This window comes from Diaporthe amygdali (genome assembly GCF_026229845.1).
Source record: "Diaporthe amygdali strain CAA958 chromosome Unknown NODE_21_length_814164_cov_65_183785, whole genome shotgun sequence".
NCBI classification, from domain to species: domain Eukaryota; kingdom Fungi; phylum Ascomycota; class Sordariomycetes; order Diaporthales; family Diaporthaceae; genus Diaporthe; species Diaporthe amygdali.
Genome location: NW_026517041.1, coordinates 361471 through 388222, shown reverse-complemented (window position 1 = coordinate 388222; position 26752 = coordinate 361471). Strand labels below are relative to the sequence as shown.

General features: G+C 53.6%; 12 protein-coding genes across 12 annotated transcripts; 6 read left to right on the top strand and 6 right to left on the bottom strand.

Moving 5' to 3' along the window:
* Positions 1-12: 12 nt before the first annotated feature.
* J7T55_001515 (uncharacterized protein) lies at positions 13-2168 on the bottom strand (the record flags this gene model as incomplete). The annotated part of the gene is made up of 5 exons (XM_053145618.1): positions 13-949; positions 1207-1245; positions 1357-1591; positions 1650-1784; positions 2024-2168. 5 exons carry the CDS (start codon positions 2166-2168, stop codon positions 13-15), a joined length of 1491 nt encoding a protein of 496 aa, XP_052991776.1.
* A 740-nt stretch (positions 2169-2908) lies between these two features.
* On the top strand, positions 2909-3772 carry J7T55_001514 (uncharacterized protein; the record flags this gene model as incomplete). Its single annotated transcript, XM_053145617.1, has 1 exon — positions 2909-3772. The coding sequence occupies one exon, from the start codon at positions 2909-2911 to the stop codon at positions 3770-3772; it is 864 nt and encodes a 287-aa protein (XP_052991775.1).
* An 875-nt stretch (positions 3773-4647) lies between these two features.
* Positions 4648-7060, bottom strand: J7T55_001513 (uncharacterized protein; the record flags this gene model as incomplete). The annotated part of the gene is made up of 5 exons (XM_053145616.1): positions 4648-4875; positions 4990-5757; positions 5892-6004; positions 6123-6810; positions 7001-7060. 5 exons carry the CDS (start codon positions 7058-7060, stop codon positions 4648-4650), a joined length of 1857 nt encoding a protein of 618 aa, XP_052991774.1.
* Positions 7061-11482: 4422 nt separating this feature from the next.
* On the top strand, positions 11483-12888 carry J7T55_001512 (uncharacterized protein; the record flags this gene model as incomplete). Its single annotated transcript, XM_053145615.1, has 4 exons — positions 11483-11637; positions 11754-11945; positions 12010-12209; positions 12710-12888. The coding sequence occupies 4 exons, from the start codon at positions 11483-11485 to the stop codon at positions 12886-12888; spliced, it is 726 nt and encodes a 241-aa protein (XP_052991773.1).
* A 97-nt stretch (positions 12889-12985) lies between these two features.
* J7T55_001511 (methylesterase 6) lies at positions 12986-13798 on the top strand (the record flags this gene model as incomplete). The annotated part of the gene is made up of 2 exons (XM_053145613.1): positions 12986-13402; positions 13466-13798. 2 exons carry the CDS (start codon positions 12986-12988, stop codon positions 13796-13798), a joined length of 750 nt encoding a protein of 249 aa, XP_052991772.1.
* A 773-nt stretch (positions 13799-14571) lies between these two features.
* J7T55_001510 (uncharacterized protein) lies at positions 14572-15397 on the top strand (the record flags this gene model as incomplete). The annotated part of the gene is made up of 2 exons (XM_053145612.1): positions 14572-14622; positions 14693-15397. The coding sequence occupies 2 exons, from the start codon at positions 14572-14574 to the stop codon at positions 15395-15397; spliced, it is 756 nt and encodes a 251-aa protein (XP_052991771.1).
* Positions 15398-16123: 726 nt separating this feature from the next.
* J7T55_001509 (uncharacterized protein) lies at positions 16124-16732 on the bottom strand (the record flags this gene model as incomplete). Its single annotated transcript, XM_053145611.1, has 3 exons — positions 16124-16266; positions 16338-16584; positions 16718-16732. 3 exons carry the CDS (start codon positions 16730-16732, stop codon positions 16124-16126), a joined length of 405 nt encoding a protein of 134 aa, XP_052991770.1.
* Positions 16733-17224: 492 nt separating this feature from the next.
* J7T55_001508 (uncharacterized protein) lies at positions 17225-18007 on the bottom strand (the record flags this gene model as incomplete). Its single annotated transcript, XM_053145610.1, has 1 exon — positions 17225-18007. The coding sequence occupies one exon, from the start codon at positions 18005-18007 to the stop codon at positions 17225-17227; it is 783 nt and encodes a 260-aa protein (XP_052991769.1).
* Positions 18008-18548: 541 nt separating this feature from the next.
* On the top strand, positions 18549-19661 carry J7T55_001507 (uncharacterized protein; the record flags this gene model as incomplete). The annotated part of the gene is made up of 2 exons (XM_053145609.1): positions 18549-18586; positions 18737-19661. 2 exons carry the CDS (start codon positions 18549-18551, stop codon positions 19659-19661), a joined length of 963 nt encoding a protein of 320 aa, XP_052991768.1.
* Positions 19662-20483: 822 nt separating this feature from the next.
* J7T55_001506 (uncharacterized protein) lies at positions 20484-22436 on the top strand (the record flags this gene model as incomplete). Its single annotated transcript, XM_053145608.1, has 4 exons — positions 20484-20773; positions 20824-21229; positions 21285-22160; positions 22239-22436. The coding sequence occupies 4 exons, from the start codon at positions 20484-20486 to the stop codon at positions 22434-22436; spliced, it is 1770 nt and encodes a 589-aa protein (XP_052991767.1).
* Positions 22437-22508: 72 nt separating this feature from the next.
* On the bottom strand, positions 22509-23750 carry J7T55_001505 (quercetindioxygenase; the record flags this gene model as incomplete). Its single annotated transcript, XM_053145607.1, has 1 exon — positions 22509-23750. The coding sequence occupies one exon, from the start codon at positions 23748-23750 to the stop codon at positions 22509-22511; it is 1242 nt and encodes a 413-aa protein (XP_052991766.1).
* A 1209-nt stretch (positions 23751-24959) lies between these two features.
* Positions 24960-26457, bottom strand: J7T55_001504 (cytochrome P450; the record flags this gene model as incomplete). The annotated part of the gene is made up of 6 exons (XM_053145606.1): positions 24960-24971; positions 25034-25144; positions 25204-25524; positions 25612-25845; positions 25907-25970; positions 26165-26457. 6 exons carry the CDS (start codon positions 26455-26457, stop codon positions 24960-24962), a joined length of 1035 nt encoding a protein of 344 aa, XP_052991765.1.
* Positions 26458-26752: the final 295 nt, after the last annotated feature.

Genomic DNA, 26752 nt, shown 5'->3' with positions numbered 1-26752 from the left:
TCGATTTCTCGCTCACACATCAAACCCAAAATTACTCTCGTGACCCTTCACCCACTTCGTAACTTCTTCACAAGGCGCACACCAGATTTCATGATCTAACCCAATCTTCTGTACAACCTCCTCCAGCACCGTCATCCTCTCCTCATCAGTTATCAGGAAAGGATGAAACAGAATCGACATATACCCTCCCTCCGTCTTGACCTCCTCAACCCGCCGCAGCAAATACGCCCGAAAGCCCTCCGGGCCAAGCGGCCCCCCCTGCAACCCGCGGTCACGGCGAATCTCAGCAAATTTTTCGATATCCATATACCAGAACGCATCCACAGCCTCCCACTCAAACGGGAGGATCACCACAGGAGTCTCACCCGCGGCCCCCTTGTCAACACCGAAGGTCCCCAGCGGCGAGACGTACTCGACGCCATACCTCCGGCACAGCTCCAGCGTCCTGTCCCCATTGATACTGCCGCCCGGCGGCCGGAACCCGCGGTACGGCACCCCGTGCGCCAGCGCCTCGGCGTGGCTCCGCTCGAAGCTGGCCTCCTCGTCCTCGGGCGACAGCGCGTGCCACGGCTCGTGCTGGAAGCCGTGCCAGGCGACCTCGTGGCCGCGGCGGCGGAGCTCGGCGACGGCGGCCGGGTAGACGCCCAGGCTCCAGGCCTCGGCGAAGTAGGTGGCCCTGATGCCGCCGGCGCCGAGCAGGTCCAGGATGCGGGGCAGCGTCTGTGTCACCGAGGGGTGCTGGCCTGTTGGCTCGTCCGGCGGCCACTCCTTGTTGTGTACTGCTTGCGCCTCGCCTAGGTTGTCCATTGTGAAGGAGATGGCGCATTTTGCGTTGTGTGGCCAGGGGTTGGACATGTTGCTGGTGGATGTGACTGGTGGGAGTTCTGAGGTGGCTGGCGAAGCAGAGGAGGAGGGCGGAGTGTTGAGGTCGGTGGCAAGTGGTGGGTATCTTGAGGTTAGTTGACGGAGAGAATAGCTGCTGAAGACGGGAGAATATACAGTAGGCGTAACAATGAGAATTTCGTCGGAGATGCGTAAATCAAATGGTGTGTTCAAGTTTGGTACTGCATATACATTTGCACGGGTTTAACCATCCCAATGACGCAAACGCCGATGGGGGATAAGGGAACAGCCAATCGGCACATGTCGAAGAGTTCAACTCATCACGTTTCACCAGAACCCGCGGCGCCATCACTTTTTCCGCACCTGCTGTTGAGATCAACCTTCATCTTCATCATGTCTGTCCTGCGGGCATTGCCCAATCAAACCTCGGTTTTGTTGAACACAATAGAACCTGTCATCCACGTCAGCAGCCCCTTGCGACCAATCTCTACACTGCTTGCACGAGCGACGTACCACGACTTGCCTGCGATGAGTACCTGGGACTGGCCTCTCCATTCGCCCGTGTTGCCCAAGTTCATGAAGGCAAACGTGCCATTACACGGCAGGCAGAGTATGTGGCACTGAGACAGGGATGGGGAACAGCTGTTTTCCAAGCTCGACGCAACGTTGGGCGAGCGCTGGAAGTCTGGTGCGCGATCAGACCTCCGCCTCATACAGCAGACATCGGTCGAGTGGGAGCAATCGCGCACTCGGTGGGAACAGTAGTCACTTTGGCAATGGCAAGATCATCGAGCACGGGCACTCACAGAGGTCGAAGGCGCGACAGCCCAGCGCGCTGGTGCATTGCGTCGCGCGTTCGTTCGCGTCGTACGAGGCCATGTTGATCCAGTCCAGCGTCCAGGACGTCGCCTTTTGCGGACTGACCGCGTGGGGGCACGCGACTAAGATGTGGCCGGGACTAAGATGTGGCCGGCACGGCAAGATTGGCGGACGTCAGCGCTGAGATCGCACATGGCGGTAGTTGGCGAACGAGGCGGGGGTGTCGGGTCTGCTCGGCTCACAAGGCCAGGTCAGTATCTGCGCCGCGAGGGCATTCCGGCAGGCTCGGCTGTAGCCAAGACGAAGGAGGGGCAGAAGAAGAAGGGAAGAGAACGGAGGCGCCCGGATGGGTCCAGCATACACCAGGATCGAGCAGCTGTTGGGCCCCAGGTGCCACGACCGTAGGGGAGTTCCTGCGAGCATGGAGGTCCTCTGGGCTGGAGATGCCGCTCGTCATCGACCAGCAGCATCGTGGACAGAGAGGCCATCGGCATTGCGCTTGTCATTGTGCGCAACAAGGCTATGAGGACCGTGGCCCGCTGCAATCACAAGAGTGCGAGCAGTGTTGAGGCGATGTCGGTGGGGGGTGGCCATCCGGGGACCCTGCAGTACAGCTGTGAAGTCACGGGGACTGCAACCCAGCGACACAGGGAAAGGGAAATCTGCCACTTGTTGAAGCAGCGGGCCCAATGCGCCATTTGCAGGAAAATTCTGGGGGGTTCTTATACTTAGTTCGAGCCCGTGCAAAACCCGGGAAAAGAACTGTTAAGGACATTCGTTGGCCATCGTCGATGTCACCTTTCAGTAGCGCCGCGAAGTGTCTCTACTCGAGAATTATCGCGAGACATGACTGGGCATTGGCATCGTGGTTGACCTCGTCCTGGGGCGTAGCTTCGCCCGAGTAATATGCAAGCTTCACTAGCTCAAGAGCCGTCTCGCCCTTCACGAAGCTTGGTGTTTACAACCTCGGGGATAGCTTCATAGCTACAAGACATAGCGGCGTGGTCCAATCAACCTACTCCGTACGCCAAAAGCCATGAATCAAGGTAGGCACATGGTGGGAGCCCATGGCGCTGTGTGCCTTGCACTTAAAGAGACGGTCTCTGTCCGCTGTCCACGGTCCAAAGGAGACGTCCCCAGAAGAAATTAACGTTTTCGTTCCTCCCCCATCTTCTTTTCTGTTACTCTTTTAGGAGAACCTCAGTTCCTCTTTTAGGAGACGGGATCGAAATTTGACACTGGAGTTATGGCCGATCAACCGGACGACAACAAGGACAACATCGACCCGCCTTTACGGCGGAGCCAGGTGTCCTGGGATGGGTGCGTGGTCATTCCCGGACCTCTGTCGCAACGCCAGGACGACGACGACGACGACGCCAGCGAGCAGCCCACAGAGGACAGTGAGGAGACAGTCGACTCCCCGGCCTCCCCGGCGGTAGGTCAGCTTGAACGGACCTCAAGCACCATCAGCGACGCCGTCGACCAAGGCAAGATCAGAGATTCCCTAGAACTAAAGAAGTACCAGCCTCCCAACCCACTCGGAGTTCGCAGGTTCTCCGAGCAGGGAGCCACCGACGACAAGAATTCCAAGAAACCTGAGCTGCTGGAGCCTGAGCTGCTTCAGCTTGGGCTGCCTGCTCAGCCAAGGCCTGCTCAACCGGAGCCTGCTCAACCGGAGCCTGCTCAACCGGAGCCTGCTCAACCGGAGCCTGCTCAACCGGAGCCTGAGCTGCCGGACCCTGAGCTTCCGAAGCCAGTGGAGATCAACATGTTCAGCCTGCCATCGACGATGCTCCGACTGAGCAACACCCTCCCACGCCGGGCCCCCTACGCCCTGAACTTGATCAAGCCGTATCCGAATCCGACCGGATGGAAGAACCCGAGGGGATTCAAAAGGTCATACACGGCGCCAGCGACCACCGGATCCAGCCTCGGGCGTGGTAAGTCCGCTGACAACAACAACAACAACAACAACAACAACAACCCCGTCAGCGGTTCGCCGGCTAGCGCCAACCAGGGAGGTCGCAGTCAGCAGCATCTGTCTGGCACCTTCAACGTCATGAGCAAGGCCCGCGGTGCTGTCGGACGGTTCTGGAAGTCAGGTGCCTAAGCCAAGTGGAGAGTCGTCAAGGGGAGAGGTCGTCAAAGGGAGAAGTCATCAAGGGGAGAGGCAATCAAGGAGTCAACGCGTAGAAGGGAGACGGCGTTTTGGGGGGGGGGGGGGGGGCGTCAGGGTCAGGAGGCGGGATTGCGATGATTGAGTGGAATCACCCTATTTGGCGACGCATGTACCTATTTGGCGACGCATGTACTTATTTCCTTTCCAAAGTCGTCACCTGAATTTCTTTATCCAAAAAAGTGGCCGAGGTGGGCAGCGGTGGGCGAGCCTGACGATACACGATGCCAGGTCTATAAATCTGCGAGTTCAATCAATTGATATATTTGACTAGTCCAACACATTGTCAATACGACACAATTGTCAGCTTAACGGCGGGTTGGAGAGGTTGCAACGAGGGATGCGACGCTGCATGTTACGCTGCACAATACGCTTTCGTGCCGAGTGGGACGCAACTCGGTACTTTGGGTAGTGCTGGCCGCCATTCGCGAACGAAAAGCTGGTTCGGGAGGGAAAAGTCGGCGGAGGAGGGGGGCGAGATGGCACGGGAAGTCTATTCGGCATTGAGGACACTCTATTTCCATGGGCATGCATTGATCCATTCTCGGCGTCTTTGTGTATATTCATTCATCGCTGTGACCAGTACGTGCTCGAATCAAAAAGGCTTTTCTCATCCCAGAGTTACCCATGCATGCAGCCGACTTCAAAGGGCCCACCGTGACGCCTTGTTGCTCAAAATCAGCCCCAGCCCATCCCAGAACAATTGACAATCGCTCGAAATGACGGCTTGATCGACACTGAGACCTCCTACTCGTCACTCTCCTCAAATAAAACTTCGTGTTAGAAAAAAAGTTGCACCCAATCGAGTGTTAATCCAAGTCAGGGTGCTCGTGTAGCACCCGTAGTGGCATCCCCAGCGAGTGAGGCCGCGGCGACGAAATGATCGTGCCTGTCGTCTTGACAATATCCCGGAGGCCGGATGCCATCGTGGACCCCGCCGCCGCCCCTATTGCTACCCCTTGGAACGGCTTGCCCAGCTGCTCGAACTGTTTCATGCGTGTGAAGGCGATGGGCATCGAGGGCGACCGAAGATTATACTAGAGGTAGAATATTAGCCATGCGCGCCAGGTATGGTGCGTGTGGAGAGATGCATTGGACGAGAAAAGCGCATTCTCGAAACAGTTGCAGACGGCGGTTGGTGAAACACTCACGCTTGCAAGGATGGCAGCCTGTCCAATGCCCATCTCCTCCGAGATATACTTGAGCGTCCTCTTCATGAACGTCCGCTGCGTCTCCGTGGCGAAGTCCGAGCTTGCTGCCGCGAACACTGGCCACATGCAGAACACACCGGCCAAGCTGGGCGGCTGGTATCGCCCAGGAGACACCCCTTCCGTGTACCCTGAGCTCGCCCTCGCCGCACCAAACACATACGGCACCGAGGCCACGATATCCGCAATGATGGCCTCGCAGAGCTGCTGGGTAGCAGCGTACTCAGGCACCTCACGGTAGTCCCCCTCGGGGCCCAGCAGCCACGCGCGGCACCGCATGGCCGTGTTCTGGACGTAGAGGCGCGCAGCACGCGCCCAGTTGAGGATGTAGCAGATGAACATGTCGATGTAGGCATCGACCCTGCCGACGTAGGCGATGCCGCCCATGATGGCCGGGTCGGCGTGCGTCATGCACCGCACCGTCATGCCCTTCCAGGCGATGGGCAGGTTGGCGATGTGGGCGGCGTAGTCGGCCTCGATGGCCTCGGCGTCGCGCAGCAGGGCCGCGACCGACTCGCGCGGCGGCGGGTGCGGCAGCGGCGCGTGGCCCAGGCCCCATCCGCCCAGCAGCCGCTCCACGCCCACGCGCAGGTCCGCCGCCCGCAGTGACAGCTCCGCGAACCGGTGCTGTGCTGGGTCTTGCTGGAACTCGTCCGTCAGGTGGTACAGATCTGGCTCCAGCGGGGTTGCGTAGCATATGCTTCTTGATACCTGTTGGGTAGTATGTGAGTGGGTGCGGGCGCTATGTGAAGGGAGGATTGGGATGGACAGGGTTGTTGTGGAGCCACCCATCGATGCCGATGTGGTTATGGTGGGGACCAGATCTCTAAATCGGTAGTACGTACGAGTAATGACCTTAGAATGAGGAAGATCTTGCGACCGACCACGGTCTGGAAGACGTCCTTGCCTCGCATCTTGAGCAGCGCCACTGCACCGTCGAGATGTGAGCCGAATGCCTCTGCTTTTTGATACGACGGACGGGATGGTCTGAGTTGCTGTTTGAGATACGTCTCATTAGCATATTGGACTGCACACCAGGCTGTAACCCTAGGGAATAAAATACTGGGAAGGAAGACGGCGGAAGTCGTATACCTCAAAGGTGGTTAGCAAGGTCACGCAAGCGAGGGTCGAGTTGTCGCGGGCCCGATTGGGGTCCCCAATCGCCTGGAAGGTGGCCTCGAGTGCGCGCAGATATGTCGCCTCGGCACGCGGAAGCAGGTCAGGGACCTTCTGGCGGGCGGCGAAGGCGATCATGGCGGTGGCGGAGAAGGCCAAGGGCAGCGGGTGGTCTTTGCCGGGAGGCTCGTTAGCCAGGAGGGGAAAGAGGAAGTCGAGGTAGCCATGGTTGCGGAGCGATGTGCCCTGCACGAAGTTGGATAGGAAGTAGCTGTAGACCTGCTCCCCGACAGGCGTGCCGATGCAGCGCGGGATCTCCATGGACCATTGTGACTCGTAGTTGAGCGGGCTCTTTGGGCTACTTGGCGTGGCAGCCTGTGACACTGGCGATGGATATGAGCCGGTGATGCTGCTGGTGGTGGCACTCGACGGTGATGACCGCTCGCCGGGCGGTATGTACTGCCGTATGATGATGTCCTTGGTCGGCGACACGCCTGGTCCATCCTCGCTCCCCTCTTTGTCCCCGGAGAAGCGGGTGAACTGCTTCTGGGTCTCATCGACGATCCTGAGGGCATTGAGATCTCGGTAGCCCGGGCATTTCCAGCCTCTCTTCCGGCATTTCCTGCACTCAGGCCGCGTTGTATCGCACTACTGGTGTGTCAGCATATCTCTGCCGAGCAGCAAGAGCAAGGAGAGGCCATTTGCGGAGACGAAGTTTGCTTAGGCTCACACAAGGGCCAAAATTTGGGTAGAATGATGAGATTGTTAGGGGGGGAAAGCACATCAAAGGTAAAGATGGTGGAAAGAACAGAGACAGATATCTCATCGACTCACTCACCTTGATTCGCCTCGACCTGCAGGCAAAACAACCCGGCGAAGGCTTGCCAGTGTTGACCATTGTCACCGAGTCCCGGCAGATGAGTGAAAAGAAAAAGTCCCCAGCTAATGGCTAGCCAGCCCTATCTTGGCACTATCGCCGCTTAAAGTGTGCAGTAGGCGTGCAAGTGAGCGTGTCGTTCTCGCGAAGTCGTCGTTTCAGTCTTTTGAAATGATCGATCGAGCGGGCCAGCCCGTTTCACGCCGCGGTGGATCACGACGCTTCCCGCGCGGGTGGCCGGACGGGATAGCCGCCGTAGTCCAGTTATCGATCCGTGGACGGCTCGATTCGACTTGACTGGACTATGAGTAATCCCAAGGCCTGTCCTGGATATCCGAACGCGAATGTAGGCGTGTGTAGGCGCGTGTGTATGTGTGTGTGATTGCGTGCTGGGCTCGTAATCGGGATCTGCAGGTGTACTGTATGTATCTAGACAGATGCAGGAAGGGTGGCTGAAGATGGGAGTATGTTTGTCTTGTCTTCCTGTCTCGCCCTACGTCCGACCACCCCTGGAGACGCCCAAACAAGAGAATTCCGCCTCGCCAAACGCCCGGACAACGGTGGGTGAAGATGATGTCACCCCAAAGGTCTCGCTCGGTTGCTGGGTAAAACCGGGGAAGAGGAATCTAAACTTCCTGACTCCCTGAATCAGGGCCTGGGCCAGGGCGGATCGGACCTGGCAGTACAAGCAGCAATGCACGCAACGCACATGCACATGTGAGCAAGTGAGTGTGTGCCAGCAGAGCTGTGCTATGCTGTGCTGTGCTGTGCAAGGGCAGGGCAGAATAAAGCAGAGCGGTGGCAGGGCAAAGGCAGTTGAGAACAGTAGAGTACAGTAAATACAGTGAGTACCTCGGTCCGTGGGGCGGGTGACAGGATGCCCAAACCAAGGCGTGGATTGCTGGGCGGGTTTATTCGCGCCCACTTCACGACGTTGCGCTGCCCGCTGGATTCGAGCCGATCAGATGGACTGGACTGGGCTGAATGGAACCGCAATTTCGGTCTGCAGATTGCACGTCTCCACGGCGGCGAACATGTGAGGCGCAAAGGGGGGTGTGAGGATGAGCGCGAGGGTGAGGTTGAGAGAGGAAGAGTGCCAGTGTCTCCATCCGACCGTGCCAGTGTGGTATTGACGTGTGCGTGGGCAGTGTGGCAGGGCAGTAGCAGCAATAGCAGCAGTAGTGTCAGTAGTGTAGCAGTCAGTCAGGTGTACTGGTACTGTGTGTATTGGTGTGTATGAGTAGTGTGTTAGGGGGGAAGAGAAGCGCGGCTTGTGAATGAGGGGCTCGGATACATTCTGGGAATGAATGGGAGAAAGGGACAAGCGACAAGCAATTCCCACGTGCACTCAGTGGGATGGACGGGTCCGTTCGCCGTTCGCCTGTCTGTCGCCTGTCTCTGCTCGCCTTGGGCCCAGCCCAGCCAGCCCAGCCCAAGACCCAAAGCCAGCCCACACTTGAGCAGCCCAGTCCACAAGCCTGGGTACGGTGTCGTGGGTGTCTGGGTCTGGGTCTGGGTGTACGCCAGCTCGAGTGGGCTCGACAGGCTGTTATCTTCGCGGTCCCATCCCTGCCCCCCCGTCTTCCCCGAATGGAGTCACGCCCTTGGGTCGTCGAGAAAATCTCCACACTTTTTTGGTGTCCAGCGCCAATGATCCAGATTACCCAACACGGCATCGCTCTGCCCGGGGGCCCAGCCTTGATCTCCCATATTTATTCCCCCCAAGTTGACGCTTTTATGCTTATTATTGTAATATGATCTGATGATCTGCAACATAGCTCCGTAATTTCCTTCGCAGCTCGTTCGCGACGCAGCAATCCAGAGCCAACCCGTCCGAACGTTTGCGATTCGTAGAGTTTAACGGGTCCCGGAACCATACTCCCTACCAAATGGCTCGTGCGAGTACGACGTCTCGTTACATAGTACGGTTCGTGCCTGCGCTGGAAGTGATCTGTCGATATCCGGCGACCGATCTGCCATGGCGCGCGCTGGCACGTCGCGTCAGCTGTGTGCCAGCACCAAGACCAGCCAAGCGGATATGGTTTGGTTCAAACAAACCGAACGGCAGTCCGGATTTACCAGGGGAATGTTTCAAAGGTACGTGCATGGCGCGAGTCTAATTCTCTGGCCAAGCATCCGATTGTTCAGCAAACTGCGACTTACTCCGAAGCAAACATCAGGCTTCTGACCGACGGGCTGGGACGCCCGATCGGACATTCCGTGGCCGTTTTCACAGGTAGTACAGCATGCCCTCCATTAGACTACAGTCCCTCGGTCCGGCTATTCAAACTTCCATTTGGATAAAGACAAGCATCGTCTCATCAATCAGCCCTACCAGACACTACATTAGGAGGCAATGCATAATACGCCCTCACAGACGTCCATGGATTTCCTAAAGAGATCATTTACACTTCAGTCGATACTCGGCTAGCGTGGCACTTGCCCGGAACAGTCCATTGGGTCCCGTTTCTGGCTCACGCGTGCATGGCCGCCTGGGACGCATAACACGTGAGGTAGCTTGGGCTCTTCGCTGCGCCGAAGCCACTCTGGGCTGTCTTCTATATGCGTGCATAATTTGATTGCAGCCCAGTCCCACAGTCTTCAAAGTATCGTGAGGTGTGGCGTCGTGAAGTCTATCTTTAGAAGGCAGTTCACCTGTGGGTCACGGAGGGGACACGCACCCGTGGCTCTGCGAACCTTCTCCACCCCTAAGCGTCAGTCGATGCAGGGGCCGGGAAGATAACGGGGCCGCCGGCAGCGCGATGTCGCTCTCGCCTGACGCCAACATCCCGACCTCTCCGCCTCTGGAATGTATCAACAGAAGTCAATTACAATAACTTAGTTGTTGAGTGCGTGATTCCGGAAAGTCCTGGTATTCAAGACAGCGGCGAAGTCATGACGGAAGCTTTTTACTTGTCCCCCGGCGCAATTTTGGCGTCTTGATATCCGTGTCTATCAAACAACGACCATTATTCAATTTGTGCAATGTGATAGTTCATAAACGTACGCGCAGTAATTGTAGCAACTCGTAACATATTTTTTTTTCAACGTACCACACCTCGCTGATTTAAATCAGCGGTCCGAGTCAGGTAAGGAATCTATTCGAGTCAGCACTGGTGGCTAGAAATTGGTTTATTGATTTATTCAACGTTCAAAATGGACTGATGAGGACAGACAGTCCCTCACACGTGTTTAATTCCTCGATTTCAATCTATTGAACTTTACTTGTCCAATGTAGAAGAGCACTTCATGACATTCCGAATACGATTTGGGCTTCACCCACAAACGACAGGGTCACATATATCACATGGAATATGCCCAGGTATCATTCATAGAACCGAACTTTTGTTCTTGGCCCATATGATTCAAGCTTAGATGTGTTACATGCCTTCATTTGGACGCCCAAATCCGGAAATGCAGACCGTACATGTCCAACCTTTTTCGCATCCAGTGTAATTATTTAATTTTATCAACGACGTGGCTTGGGAACCTATCGTGCTAATACCGCTTACTTGATACAAATCCAAATTCACAATTTCACCCTGGTCTACAAAAGCTCCAGCTTTCATCGGGAACGAACACGAACACGAGGATTTGAGATGTGGAAGATCATATTTTCCAACTCAGTCATCACAACTGCGAAGTTTTCACTTGGATCAGTCAAGATCACAGAAGTCCAAAGACATTTTATGTAATTCGCGTTTTTCTTCTCTCTCCAATGGACAAAGCTGGGATTTTCTGAATATTCCAGGCAAGTTTGATTGGGACTCGGTATCCTCGGTTTCAAAGAGTTGGCTCGCTGCAGCTATGTCGCAACACTCCGTTATCTTGCTGAAGACGATTAAATACAAACAAGAGCCGTTCCTGACAGATCATATGGAAAAGTCCCCTCCCCCCTCAACAGCTCTCAATTTCGACTACCTCATGCTCTCAATCTGTATCTAGATGGCTTTGTGAGACTGGAATATTTGCAATCATTCTCAGAACAGAATCGCTCGTGACATCTCGAAGCTCACGTAAAGTGTTTGTGACTTGGCTAGATGTCCCTAATGCCTTCGCCTGTTTGGTTGTGATAGTCTTGGAAGGACACTGCTCCTGGTTTGTGGTTGTTCGGCTCAGTTTTGGTCACATGTCTGTGACTGCCAGCCTTGATCTACAAATGTTCCTGTGGCTGGCGCAGGATCTCGGTACACGCTATGATGGTGTCTCCTGGAAAGAGCTGAGCTTGATGAGCTAGTTGGATTATAGCTAGCTTAGGCTGACCGGTTGGTCGATCTTTTGTTCAGCTAGGCTTGGCTAATCTGGATCCCCTCTCGCCTGCTTTCTATTCACGGCGGTGAGTGTGAGGAATCACTTTAAGCTTCAAGAATGACTCTTCTGATCTTGCAATATTGGGTTGTATCCAGGAGCTGAACAGAGCCGATCAATATTATCTTTGCAACCATGCTGTCCGGCTCAAAAGAAGGCACGCCGGAAAACTCTGGATCGCCTCACGGCGCAAATTTGCAAGACCGCTGCACCTCAATAACGCGTCAAGTGTCGTCAAACAGCGCATTGCGAACGAACTTGATCATCTGCAATGTCACGGTCTGGCTTATGTTTGTTGTTGCAGGAGTAGTGATGGCTTTTGCAGTACTCGCAATGGACGAATTACACTATGAGTGTGTCTGACACTCTGTTCCAGTCGATTAACAAACACTAACCCTTTCTCTAGTGATGATGACCTCACCTGCAGTTCCAACTATATCGCAGAACCAGATGAGCTTTGGGAAGGAAGCATGCAGGCACGAAGCCGATATCACTTGCAGTGTCGGCTGCTGTACTCTTGGACCTACATCCTGACGGTAGCGGGTTCTTTCAGTCTGGTTCGAACTTTGTTGCTAGCCATTCCTGTTCGGAATCCAAAGTAAGTACGCCGAACATACTTATGGAATTTCGATGGTGCTACTGTGCTGAAACCTTGGGCACAGCCACTGGACTATCAAATACTCCCCGGGTTCCCCTATGGATCGCATTTTGACGCCGTCTCGAGTCTATTTTCTGCGCACTATCTTCTCGTTCATTGCGGGTGTCTTATACCTCGTGTGCGTGACCATACTAGCGTCCAGCGGTCTCATAAGAGGACCTCCCGCAGACGAGGCGTATCGAATCATGTACTCGATTTGTTTGGGTCTGATCGTTTTCAGCATGATGGTTTCCTTGCACCAAGCTTGCTCAACGGGCTGGGCGAGCTGGAGCTTGAGAGGAGCTAGCAAACGCACAAATGACCTTTGACTGAAGCCTTGAATCTGGAGCCTCAAAGGCGACAGACAGGAATAATGTCCAGTTGCAACTTGATCAGGCCATTGCATATACTTGCATTCAAGAATGTCGTCCTTGTCCCCCGCATCGCACCCATGGGTAACCCAGCAATCCACGCCTCGGGAGTTTCAGGGGAGATTCCTGCCATGTGAAACAACTCGAACCAACGCTCACGTCAGAGAAATGACAACACAACCGAATGCCTGAACTTGGAAGGTTGTACCATGCTCTGCACGCTCATTGCTGCAGATCTGCAAGATAAGCTTTGTCAAACCCCAACTTGACTCTCTCAGCTATTGTTGTCATCAACTGCCAACTCAGGAACCACATGTGCTCGACACGTTGGGGTCCCAAAGACCACCAATCCAGTCATCTCACCCCCACGTCGCGGTTTCTCGGTGGCACGTGTCAGCGTGGACCACGTCGCCCGGCAGCGGAGCTCCCAGAACGGACGCGTGCCGCCCTACCCGAGTGTCTGTTTATGTAACGAAAAAGGCGGCGATATCCACTATTCGTCCTCGAAAGTTCTCATGGTGGTGGATCCGTAACGTCCTGCCAACATCTCGGGACCACGCCGCAACGATACTGGTGATCCTACCTCGTCCCGAAAGTCGTTGAGCTAACCGCTTGGTGCCAACGCGGACGATGGCTCCAGATAAGCCAGTCATCTTGCTCGTCCATGGCGCCTTCTACCAGCCGGTACATTACGAAGAAGTGTTGCAAAATCTGACAGAAAAGGGGTATACAGTCGCGGCCCCAGCGCTGCCGACAACGGGGACAAACCCCGACCTCACATACGCGGACGACGTCGAAGTCATCAATGACACCCTGCACTCTTTTCTAGACGACGGCCGAGAAGTCATCGTGGTGGCCCACAGCTCAGGTGCTCTTCCTGCAAGTCACTGTATTGAAGGCGAATCAGTGGCTGAGAGGGCAGAGTGTGGGCTAAAGGGCGGCATTCGACATTATATCAACGTCTGCGGGTTGGCGTATCCGAGACGTGAAAGGAATTTCTTGGGGAATGACGATGAGTCACCGTTGCAGGAATATCATCAAGTCGAAGTAAGGCTTTGAAAGGCACGCTTATACTATATCTCAACGTCCAGTGATTGATAACAATTATAGGACGGCATAATACACCTCCTTGACAATGCGAAGCTGACGCTGTACAATGACTTACCATCAGAGCAAATCGAGAAGATATGGCCTACTATGATAAAGACACATAGTTTGATGAACTGGAATAGTTGTCCAAAATTTATTGACCAGGAGATGACAGTCCCCAAGACTTATATCTTTTGCGAACATGATATCGCACTCCCTACAGAGTACCAGGCCTACTTCGTAGGCGTGGGAGGATACGAGGACGTCATAAGAATCCAATCGGGTCATTCACCATTCCTGAAAATGCCAGAGAGGATGCTTGAGATCATTTCTGAAATCGCAGAGAGAACTTGAGACCACCAGAGGCGCAGCATCATTGACTTGAGAGCGAAAGCGAGAACGGCGAGCGGAAATGGCAGACTCAAAATCAGCCGAAGTTGTCAGCTAAACTTTATTTCGTAAAGCTGGAACTAATCGAAGTTGTCGGGGGAGGGGCTATTCAAGATATTGCTACGACAATAAGAGCTTGTCGATCCCGGATGGGGAGTGGCTCGGCGGACGCTAGAGCCGCCTTCAGCAACAGCCCAACTTTTGCGGCTATCGCGAAACACGGAGACTTAACGGCGATTCCCATCTCGGCTGGTTCCCGCGAATACGATCTCTTGGACACTTCGGACGAACAGCTTCAGTCTAGACTGGTTTGACATCCTAGCTCAATTATCCGAATGTAGCCTCATGAGAGCGCCCTCACACCTTTTTCCTTTTGGCATTTCGAGATGGGCGAGGTCGCATGACAGGGGAGCGCCACATGTCTCCAGGTCGCAAGATCGACTACAGCCTGCTTCAGATCTACAGCCTGCTTCAGATGCCCTCAGAAGCATTCTAACTTTGGATTCATCCCGTCGAGATGGAACACAGCGGTTGGTCGGCAAGACGGGACTTTGCTTCCTCGGCTGCTGTCACAGGGCCTTGGCTTTGAGGATCAATATGCTTAATCTACCTCCAGATGAACACACGCTGTGTATAAGGATACCCAGTCTTCGCTCACCCGGTGTCAACCCGGGCTCAGCTTTCATGAACAATGACCCGGAGATCATAGTTCTGTTGCATTCGTTACAGTGTCCAGGATGCGTACCAGCGTTCTTCGGTCCATCTTACTCCTGAGTGGTCTGGTCACCGTAAGTTTCCAACTGATGATGAGCAAGTCAAAGTCTGCAGTCAAGGAGCAGAAGCTGACAAACACGCCAGGCTCAAGGGACCGACGCCCCAGCTTCCAGTCCAGCTCCTGGTCCAGCTCCTGACCCGGCTCCTGCCACTGTAGGGGCTGATGGCTCCGCTTTGTCTCCGTCGGACACTCTGTGCCTCTTGCACAAAGAGCTTTGCTTGAACCCGCCGGACAAGCCCAAGCCCACGCCCCCATACGAGAAGACGTCCGTCACGACGCAGACCATCGTCTCTATCGAGACAAGCCAAGGGCAGACTCGGACCATCACCGTGGGCCAGACCATCACAGTCACCAATACTGAAAAGGAGCCTCCAAAGCCAACACAGCCTCCACCAGAGCCGAAGCCCTCGACAGTGACGGAGCGTCCACAGCCCACAACAGTGACCCAACCCGGCCAGGAGACGACTAGGACCATCACAGAATCGCGCCCCAACCCGACGACAACGGTAGTCCAGCCATCTCCGGAGCCACCCAAGACCCCGCCCACGGTGTCGTCAAAAGAGACCACCAGACAGTCCAGCCAGACCCAGCGGCCGACAACGACATTCTCAACCGGCAGGCCCACGGAGTCGGGTAGGACGAGCCGGCAGAGCCAGACTGGACCTGGCCCAAGTGGCCGTCCGACGTCGACGAGGCCGGTTGTCACGGTGGGCGAGGCCGCACGTGCGACTGGGGCTGTGATGATTGGGGCGCTGCTGGGCGGTGCTGCCGCGATAATGAACATTTAGCTGTAGCTGGCCTTGAAATTTCCTGTAATGATAAGCGCTGTAATTATTGAACTGTTATACTAAGAAACTTAATGGTCAGTAGATGATACATATGAAATAGGACAGACGATAATGAAATGCACTCACTGTCTTGAGCTCGTTGGTCACATTGCGACGATGACAATGACGGAGATAGCGCACAGTCGCTAGTCCACCTCCGGGGCGTGTAGGAGACAGTATGGGGGCCTAGTCGTTTGAACTCATCGTGACTGTCTATAGAGAATATTCTGAGCTGAAGGCCCGCCCGAAGCCCTTAGAGACGTGCTGCCGGAAGGTTTTTCCACCCTTCCCACTCTGCCACAAACCTTCCGAATTCCAGCTTTTCGTGAATCCCGTACGCCCAGATGGATGAGAGCGCAATCAACAAGTATAATCTCAATTAGAGCAACACAACCATATCTGCAACGTCTGGGCGAGTGCATTGGAGAACCTCTGGTACAAGCGTTGGGAGGCAGAAACGCGGAAGGGCAGCCAATAAGGTTTCAAATCTTCCCATTCAAATCTAATTTCGAGACGCAGCTGGCTCTAAACTAACTTGACATGGCAGGTAATGATCGAGACTATCTCATGACGGAAGGCCTCCAAGCGCCAGTCAAAGTGCCATAGCACCTACACCTCGTGAGAAAGGGAAGCAGCAGAAAGAGCTAAGTTTCAGAAATGTTGTCTCCACATCAAATAAGATTCTTTTTACCCGACAATCGTGTACGCGACCGAATCCGTCACATTTGAGGCGGCGTCCTCATCGCGAACGTAGAACGACTCATCCGTTGCACCGCCCCGATATACATAGCCAAACCAGTACCGACCGCCTGTGCTACCACTATTCGTTCCTAATCATCGATGTCAGTCTTGAACAAGGCTGTATGCATCTATAAAAGGCCGAGAGTCATGATGAACCTACCCTGAAAAGCAGATGCTGACGTACAAGCCGAGTAGGACTGGCAGGCGTCGAGTACATACGCGTACCAACCCGCGGCGTCGTACTCCGTCAATGAGGCGTGATACCCAGCGATAATCTGCGATGGGAATAGGAAGTCTCCGGCAACCCAGTTTAGAGGAGGTGTAAGTGCAACTTGGGTGAAGTTGACTGCTGCGGCGGCGGCGGCCACGATCTCGGCGTTAAGTTGCACCATGATGATCGAGTTTCCCTGATGGTGAAGAAAATGGCCACTACTCGTGGCAGTAAGATGGCAAGGAAGAAGGGGGAAAGGTCTTGGCTGTGAATATAAGCTTACATTCCGACAGACACCGGCTATTCCGCCATGTTGCAGTCCCACTCACTGCGGGCCGGCGCATGTTCCCAGAGGAGAAGGTGATTCCCAAAATGGTTTCTACCCTGCCAATTGCAACATACTGCCCGATACTCAGGCCTTGGCAGGGCTCAATCATCTTATCGCCATACCGCCGGAGGACAACTATAACAATTGAGACCGGTGGAGTCCGCGGGACATGCCATCGATCGCAACATGTGGTGAGAATGTTGCCATTCGTCGGGGTGAGGCCGCGAATACGAGCTTGACCCGGATTTGCGAAGGATAACTCCGGGGACAATATAGGCAACATATCCTACCTTATCAACTACACTCGATAAGCGTTAGAGGCTCCCACTAATTGGAAAGATTTATGAAAGTCTGACTTGTTTTTGGGGAAGATCTCAGCAGTTGTAATACCTGTAACGCGGTCCGGGTTGCCACTTTTGTGACTGACTATATCTGCCGCGCCGCACTAGCAGCCTCATAAATCCAGAGCAGTACCTAATTTGTAAACGTCGCAATACCTTTCCCAAGATCAGTGGGGAGCCGGCCGCAACATGCTCGTTATGTTGCCATAGAGCGTCTCAACTTCCCCCACCACCTCAAACCCAAAGTTTGAGTACAATTGCACGCCCTCCGGTGCAGCAAGGACATATGCACAGCGCCCCGGGACCTTATCCGTCTCATCACAGACGCTTTGCAGCATCATCGACCCGATGCCACTCCTCTGGAAGTCCGGATGCACGGCCATGTATGTCAGACGACATATGCTGTCGCGTCCCGTGAGTATCCGCATCCGCTCTGTCCTGAGCTTGCTGGAGAGGGCGAGCCAGGCGTCGACGTCGAGTGTCTCTGGCAGTTGATTTCCTCGTTGCTTCTTGGCCGTGGCGTTTTTGTTGGGAGGTTTCCCCTCGATCTCCTCTTGCTGCTCCTCCTGTTGTTGCTGCTGCTGCTTGTCTGACTGAGCCGAGTCCTCTGCCTTCTTGTCTGCTGTTTGCGCCGCGTGACTGCGCTCCCGGTCGATGACCTCCCACCCGCAGAAGCCAACTGGCAGCAGATGTGTGTCGCCATTGCCGGTACCGTCATGACTTTGGCACACCTTCAGGTAGAACTCATCCCCGGGATCCGCCAGCGCCTCCTCCAGCCCGTCGATGTACCACTGCACCATCTCATCCCGCTCCTCTGGCGACATGGTGCTGTAAGTGGGAAACATGGTTCGGAAAAGCGGGCCGTTCAGCATGGAAGGGACATCGACACCGCGCGCGATTGCCTCTGCGTCGCAAGGTCCAACTGGGAGGAGGCTGCACAGTGCAGCCATTTTGGGATGATCTGGCAGCTGTTATCAATCAACAACCAAAGTTTAGGCAGACGCTGCTGTACCAACAGTAAACCGTCCTGTATGGTGCACATTGTCACGTGCCTGTGACGGACATGAGGTCTCGGCACATGTAACACCAATGTATGTTCCAAGACATTGGCCAGGAGCACATGGGCGACATGCCTCCGATTCATATAATCAGGTGCATGCATTTGACCGAAGACGACACCCAGGCCTCGGATATATGCATCGGTGCTCACAGGAACTTTCAGGTCTCTGTACCTGGCGACTGAGTGATAAATACCTAAACTAGTCATCGTGCTTGAAGTTCAAGTAGGCAAATCCATTGAGCTACTGAACGTATTGCGGGTTAGGGTCTAGCTCACTCACAAGTTGAGAAATTTGAACGTGTTGAGGATTTGGCGACGGTTGACCCGATGCTCCTCAGTCGCGTCTTGCTTCGTACGACGAGATTTCGAGTGCCACTTCGCAAGAATTTCCAGGGACACGAAACCAATCAGTCCATGGTTTAGCATTCGGGATGGGTGGATTTCTGGATATTCTCGAGCTCTGTGACAAGTGAGTTTAACAAAACAGCCCGTCACCTTTAAATCCGATGCCCTGGGCAGCGCTCAATCTCAAGAAGAATTGTGGCTAGAATCCCATCTGCATTGGCAACCCATCGATCATGATCTGCAAACTAGCCTCTGAACTGACATGCACTCACAGTTTCCCACAGAATGAGTTCCCAAGATCTGAGGCATACGACAGGGCAGTCGAGTCTTTATGGTTATTCTACCTGCCTGAGGACCCGCACCCTCACGGCTGCCTGATTGACTCCGTCGTGGAGCGCATGCCATGGACATCCGACTTCCGTCTCACAGCTACCCCGCGTAAAGAAGTTCACCTGATCAAGCGTGAAGACGCAGAGAATTGGCAAAGAGTTTGCGGCGAAGCAATCCAGGAACTTGTTGACCTGATCCGGGAGCGAAAAGTGTTCCCCCAACTGGGCAAGAAAACGCAAGAGCAGTTCCCTATAGTTGGTGCCAATTTTGACATCGGCATCGAAAGATCAGCGTTCAGCTTGTTTGGAATCATCGGCCGAGGTGCCCACATGACCGTCTACGTCCGTACTGAGCACGGCCTCAAATTCTGGATCCCAAGACGCAGTGCCACCAAGTCAACATATCCAGATATGCTGGATCAGGCAGTTGCGGGTGGCGTTGCGCGCGGCGAATCTCCGCTGGACTGTATCATCCGTGAGGCAGGTGAGGAGGCGGCACTCTCTGCGGAGATGGTAAGGGAGAATATAGTGTCTGCGGGGACTGTATCGTGGTTCAGTATTTCTGATGAGAAGGCCGGTGGTGAGCCCGGTTTAATGAACCCTGGAATCCTCTACGTGTATGACCTGGAGGTTGGACGAGACGTCACGTTCACGCCGGTGGAAAACGACATCGACAGCTTTTCGCTGATGGGAGTTGACGAAGTCAAGCAGTCTTTGCGGCAGGGTGACTTCAAGCCGAGCTGTGCGATGGTCATGCTGGACTTCTTTGTCAGGCATGGCTTAATCACTGCAGAAAACGAGAAGGATTACGATACTATCGCCCACAGACTTCACCGGTCGCTACCATTCCGGGCATCCCCCAGTCTTTGATGTATCAAGATGTTGAGATAAATTCTCTTGAGAATTTGTAATCTAATAGCTATGTTTTCATCATCATCCCGGGCCTTCATGCTCCAGCTCAAGCAGATTGCTTGGCCTGCGGCTTCTCTCTAGCTTTGCCTCGCCATCGACATGATGGTCAAGCCAGTCAAGGAGTCCCGGTCTTGCAAAGCAAAACATTGAAATGACATGACTCAACAAGCACATAAATGTGCCACTGGTTCCAAGACGATGCATCGATTACAAATATACACAACCTCCTAGGAAAATGTCTAGCATCGGTGTGAAGTCGAACTATCAATTATAGACAAATGCCGCCTGTGCCCAGGAGCCAAGAAGTATTTTCAGGTGGGGACACGAGTAGAATATATTGAGCGGCCTACAGCCAGTCAAAATTGCGCACTGCAATTTATTCGTCGACTGGGAATTAACAGTGGTGGTGCAGCAAGAAAGGTGCGGATCTTGGTTCAAAACGTAATGACGGCCGGCTAAATGGCATTGGGCCCAAATTTTGATTTCTTCTTTTATGGCACTCGCGTCTGCGGCCGAGACACTCGATATGATCTGCCAGTTCGATCCATATCGGCAGATGCGGTCTGGCCTTGTGATAAATACTGCATTGAAGGTTTCGAAGTGGCAACTGGATTCATTCAGGCACAATGTTCTGCCTTCGAGTACTCGAAATTCCTCAGTTTTGACCGACGCTCCCCGAGGGGAGAAGATCACCTGTGGAAACTTATTTCTTGAGTGTCTGTGATCTCAAACCCCGACAAGTCGATAACATCAGGATCACACCTTTTTGTCTATTCCGAAATGTTAAAAGTTCTGGGGGCGCTCGTGTTCAGCGAGATTGTGGCTGCGCTCGTGCCTACGATCTGGAACGGAAGCTCATACGATTGCAAATGTTATGTCGGCGATGCATGCTGGCCCAAGCCCGAAGAATGGTCGGCCCTGAATGCCACACTTAATGGAAACCTTGCCGTCCATATTCCTCCGGGGGCTGTCTGCCACAACACTTATCAGGGTCCGCTAGGAATAATTAACACCTATGATGCCGCTGCATGCTCGAGTGTCTCCGGAAATTTCTACAGTGAACAATGGACGTGAGTGCTAAATGAAAATAGCGCCTATATGGTTCACTTAATGTGTATAGAACCGACCAACCTGCGGCAGCGTTGTGGACATACTTTACCAACGAGACCTGTCGACCTACAGGAAATCGCAATGAGCCATGCACGCTTGGCTACTATGGAGTTTACGTTATTCTCGCAAAGACACACGACCACGTCCAAGCAGGCGTAGACTTTGCTCGCACCCACGACTTGCGGCTGATCATTCGCAATACCGGGCATGACTTTCTGGGTAGGAGCACTGGCTGGGGCGCCCTAATTATCAATACCCACAGTTTCAAGGATGCAGTGTTCACGCAGTCTTATACCGGGCCGGGTGACTACCACGGAACAGCAGTTACAGTGGGAGCGGGAATTCAAGGAGGTGAACTGCTTAAGTTGGGCAGCGCTCAAAATCCACCTGTGACGGCTGTAGTGGGAGAGTGCTCGGTATGTTCGATGCCAGGGATAATATCCAAGTCATCGTTTGGCTTACAATATCTAGACGGTCGGGCCAGCCGGTGGCTTCGTACAGGGTGGCGGCCACGGGCCCTGGACCACGGTCACAGGAATGGCGGCGGATACAGTGCTCGAGTTCAAAGCCCTGACAGCTGGAGGTGACATAGTGACCGCTGACGCCAAAACTAATCAGGACCTGTTCTGGGCCCTTAGGGGTGGCGGTCCTTCAGCTTTTGCTGTCATCCTCTCTGTGACATTCAAAACGTTCGTCGACGTCCCTTCTGCAGGCGCTACCCTCAACATCAACAGCAGTCACACAAACAACGAGACTCTGTTTTGGGAAGCTGTCAGTGTATTTCATAGTTACTCGAATCACTTTGTCGATAACGGGCTCTATGTATACTTCGACCTAGGTCGCCTCTCCCTTCATATCCAACCCTTTGTGGCCGTGAACCAGACCTCGGCACAGCTCGACGCGATCCTTGGCCCCCTACTTCGAGATCTGGATGCTATCAAAATTCGTTACAGCACCACTATGAAACAATACGAAACGTTTTTTGCGCTCTACAACGAGCTATTCGAACCTGAAGGCGCAGGTTTCTCGGCATTGACGGGCGGTTGGGTGTTTGCACACGAAGATGTTGCAACCAACAACCAAAACATTGTTAATTCGTTCAAAAACATCGTCAGCAAGGGAGCTGCTGCGGTCGGTCACATGTGGAATCCTGGGTATGGAGTTCCTGTCTCCACCACCTCACTGAACCCACGTTTCAGGAATGCAAGTGATCATGTTATTGTCGCGATGTTTGTTGCAAACGGTGCGACTTGGGCCGAGAAGATAGCGGCACAGAACACACTGACTCATGACATTAATCAAAAACTGATTAAAGCTGGCCCGAGCGGATTTGGGTATGTGAACGAGGTGAGCTTAAAAATCATTGTTGTCATGCAATGTTATGTCATGTCGGGCTTGGGGCTGGGCTGATGTTAGCATGTACAGGGTGATTCGAACCAGCCTGACTGGCAGACCAGCTTCTATGGCACCAATTACGCTCAGCTACTTTCCACGCGGAAAAGGTGGGACCCAGACGGCGTCTTTTACGCCATTTCCACGCCAGGGACAGAGGATTGGGAGGTCATTGATTATGGCACCAAGTTGTGCAAGAGGTCAAACGTGGCATCCAACGAGGAGAAATGATATACTGATGGCTATGCTAGTTCATATGTACAGTATGGCTGCTCAAGACCGTTACGCGGCCAGAGTACTGATTCAAGCATCAGAAGGCCAGGCTGGGTACTCCCATCCACTGACTCCATTCGCCATCAGCCTCGTGTCCAGGCCATCAGCGCCTTGTGAGATGTAGTAGACCTTGGTGAAAGGCACCACGCTGTAGTATTGGAAAGCTGTGCCAGCAGGGACAAATACCACATCACCGGTCGCCAGCTGGATAGTCTCTCCATTGATTTCGAAACCCAGTAAACCCTCCAGCACCTCAAAAGCAGAGTGACCAGTCAACGCCGTGCTGCCACTCGCGCTGCTGCCACTAGCCGCAGACGTGTCGTTGCCAGGAATGCTCATGGCTGATTCATTAGAGAGCTTCTCGGAAAGGATGATGGTTGCGAGGGTGAAGTTCCCAGCTGACTGAGTAGGCGTGACGAGTGGTTGGACGATCTGGTAGAAGCCGGCTTCATCACTCAGCCACTTGGCCCCAAAGTCCTTGGCCACGAAGTAGGGCGTCTTCTCGTCGGCGCCCAACTCGGCCGCGGCAACATGCCAACCAGCCACATCTCCAGACCCCTTAGCAGACGAGTAGGAGCCGTTGACAAGATCGCGCGAGGGAGTGAAATTCAGCTGTGCGTACACATCAAAGGACTCCAGCGCCGCGATGACCTCGGCCGGTGGCGAGCTGCTCGTGGCATTGTAAGGGCTTGCATCGTTGATGTCGTAGGGACTCTGCAAAGGAGAAGTGTAGTTGGCATTGGCCAGGGCGTAGAAGAGATCCTCGAACCCTCCAGGCTGGATTACACCGACCATATCGGTGTCAGGGTCAAGAACCTGGAAGGTGTGTGTAGTGTTGTGGGGCACAGCGCCATAGTCTCCTGGAGTCAGGAGACGAGATTCTTCATTCTCGAATGTCTCAGCAGAAGCAGTCCACAACTGGAAGCGGCCCTTAAGACAAAAGAAGTTCTCGTAATGAGTGAGATGGGCGTGCGGCAGGACACCGAGGGAGCCAGACGCCGGGGCACCAGTTGAGATGAGGGTGAAGGCATAGTCAGAGCTGGGACCTGTCACTGGGAAGCGGTACGTTTGCGCGCCGACAACAACTCCGGGTATCCCATAGTGACGGACGGCATATGGACGAGGTGAGGACGGGACCTCAGAAACCCAGAGGGAAGAGGTAGTGTCGGTCGAAGCCTGGCGGCGGAGAGGAGTACGACCTGGCGGATGAGGGATTGTCGCTACGACCGAGGCAGATAGCCCGATGAGGGCGCTGAGAGCTGAGAGTTGCATGGCGACTGGGTGATGAGGAAAAGCGAGTGAAATCACCACGACTGGTGTAGCAGTCCTGTTCTAAAGACCTACAGACTAGGCTTGATCTTACATCACATAGATATTCGCGAATCTTGTTATTCTTATTCTACTCACAAAGTAGGGGCAGACTCTGGGAGGTCGGGAATTCCATTCCATATTGTTGTCGCCGCCGGCTTTTCCGGGCTGTGGATGTCGAGTACCACACGATCTACAAAACGCTGCATATTCTGGGGTCTATGAGTGGGTTCACAAACCGGTATGGGCCTGGAATTGCATATGGCTCATCTCCGAATACTCTTCCGAACCCGGCTGGAACGTTGCTTAATCCCTGCCATCATCATTCATGCCCGCATGGTCAATCCCAAACCCCGGCGTTTCGTTTCAATGAATCTGAAGTCAATGGTGCCAAGCTACTGATGTCGAAATCCAATTGGTCTTTGTATTATTCCCTGAAAGAAGGTTATCTGAGCCTCTAAGGGAGTTTGTTGTTCGGCGACAGAAACCGAGGTCCATCTGGTATCACCAATCTCCAAATCATGTACTGCTATGAACCGAGCCGATGAAAGTAGGCACTGCATGCTATAATGCCATTTCCCGTTCTTTGTCGCCCGTCTTCAGGGAGAATCAAGGATTGATGATGCGTTAAGAACAGGCTCGCGGCTCGGTACTTTGCTTTCTGGAATCTCCCGAACCTCAAATACGCGCAAGCATGTGGGCCCCGGCGTTTAGCAGCGTGACCCCTGTTCTCCGCTCTGCTGGGTGGACATCCTCTGATCGGTGACATTCGAGGCAGCAGAGCTCGCGGACCAATACTATGATTCAAACCCGTCCTACCATGCAAAATTCTAGTGAGATATCGAATGGGTAGAAAATTGCACATTGAACGGGCTGACACCTGCGATGGCAACTGTAAGAAAATGTCATGAAACTTCCACAACTCATTGCCTTGACCCCGAAATTTCGAGCTCTATATAGAAATGCAGAGACGTAACCTCCAGGCCGTGACCAGGAAGACCAGGAATCGGGCCGTTGAGACTACGTATAATAAACTCTTCTACAAGCGCCACTAAATGGAATAAGAATGCAGCACTACCGATCGATACTACTCAGATGCTCCCAAGTCCCAACAAGGCTCATGCTCCCGGCGCCATGCTACTGTGCCTGACTCGGAAGTCTAAGCCTTTGAAGCTAGCCGTTATGCTTGGGTCAGGGGGTTGGGACGGACATGGTGCCCTGTAGGGACCCAGCTGTCTTCAACCCACCTGAGCTTCGGTGATTTGCACAAAGAAGTCATCGTCCATCCAAATACTCCAAAGCTCAGAATGCCATGGCTTGGCCGGATTGACAAGCTGGAAGTCGAAGTGTCGGAAAAGCTGCCGGCCACTAATTAGCACTCCATAGCTTGCATGCGGAGTCAAGGCAGGGCACCTACCTCGAAATAGACCTTGTTAAGTTCCATAACAGCCAGTGGTTTTCCGGCACAGCCGAATCGACCGTGGCCAAAGACCATCTCAACTAGCCGTTCCATGGCCAACCTGGTATTCTCGTCTGCCTCTGTGAAGCGTTCAGGCCTGAATATGTCACCATCATGGCCCCAATGACGGGGCGAGCGCATCATTGGCAGGAGGTTCCACCCAACAGCAGTGCCACCAGGGATAAATTTCCCGTCAATTACGTCACCTCGTGGAGGGACGACCTTGGGGAATTTTATTGGAGCGGGCGGGCGCATTCGAAGGCCTTCGTATATAACAGCCTGACAAAAATAAGCTCCAGTGATTTAGTAAGACGCATGGCCCCAGAAGCAATCATTTATTAGCATTTGCTATGTGCATTTACGTACCTGGAGGTAGGGGATGGCCTTGGCCTCTTCACTCTTGATCGGACTTGACACTTGTCCGTCTCTTACAGCCTGTCTGACAGCCTGTTTCAAGTTGTAGTATACGCGCGGAGTTGTCATGAGATGTAGCATCGTAAACCTTATAGCGGAGGCTGTCGTATCTGAGCCAGCTGACATAGCAAACAATGCCTCGCTGATGCAATGGCCCAGTGAGAGTCCACTGCGTATGAAAGCGCCCTGGTAAGTGTCAGTAGCTACTTCTCAAGAAGTGTTGGATTCGGAGGCACATGTGACTCACCAGCAAGTCTTTCTCATCAGGGGCACCAGGCTCGTATCGCTTTTTGATAGTGTCTTCCAAAATTCTGCCGTGGTGTGATCATCAGCTTCAATCGCGGCCAGAGGCGTGTGGGTTGAATCTTAGACTTGCCTTATGACTAGTCCAGGGCCCTCTTTATCCGTAGGCTTGGGACCGAATGCTCTGAGGAAATATTTAGAGGTGGTGATAGAACGTAGCCAGGGGATGGACATAGGAATAGTGTATTTTCTGATTGATGACCTTGCCGCCTCCATCAGCCCGAAGACATCAGAACCGGTCCTCAGGAAACCCAGCTCTTTTCCAAAGGAGACACGAGTGATGACATCCATGGTGAAATACATGACAACATGGGCAAAGTTGACGACGCAGGTCTGCACCGGCCCTCTAGAAGTTTGATCTCGAAGGTGCTGCGTGAATGATTTGACCATATCGTCCACAATGGGCTCCATAGCTGAGGTCTCGCGGCCGCCGTATGGGCCTGCTAATTTTGCTTTGATCGCATCGTGGGTTGACGTGTCTATCGTCGAGAACATTGTATCGTGATCTGGAAGCTTGAAAGAGGCACTGTAGAATGCATCTTTGCTATATGTTCCGCGAGCTCCCGAAATTCTTTTCAAGACTTCTGGATCGTCGGTAAGAACAGTATTTGGACTGATTCTTATGAGATGACCATATTTCTTAGCTAGGTCATTGTAGATCCAAGCTTCTTGGCCAGTAGCGGTGGTTGAGAGTTCCCATAATGACGAGAAGCCGGCAATGAAGGGACCAGGGACGTTCCGAAGCCGACTCCAGGAATAAACAACTGAGACCACAAAGTAAATTAAGATT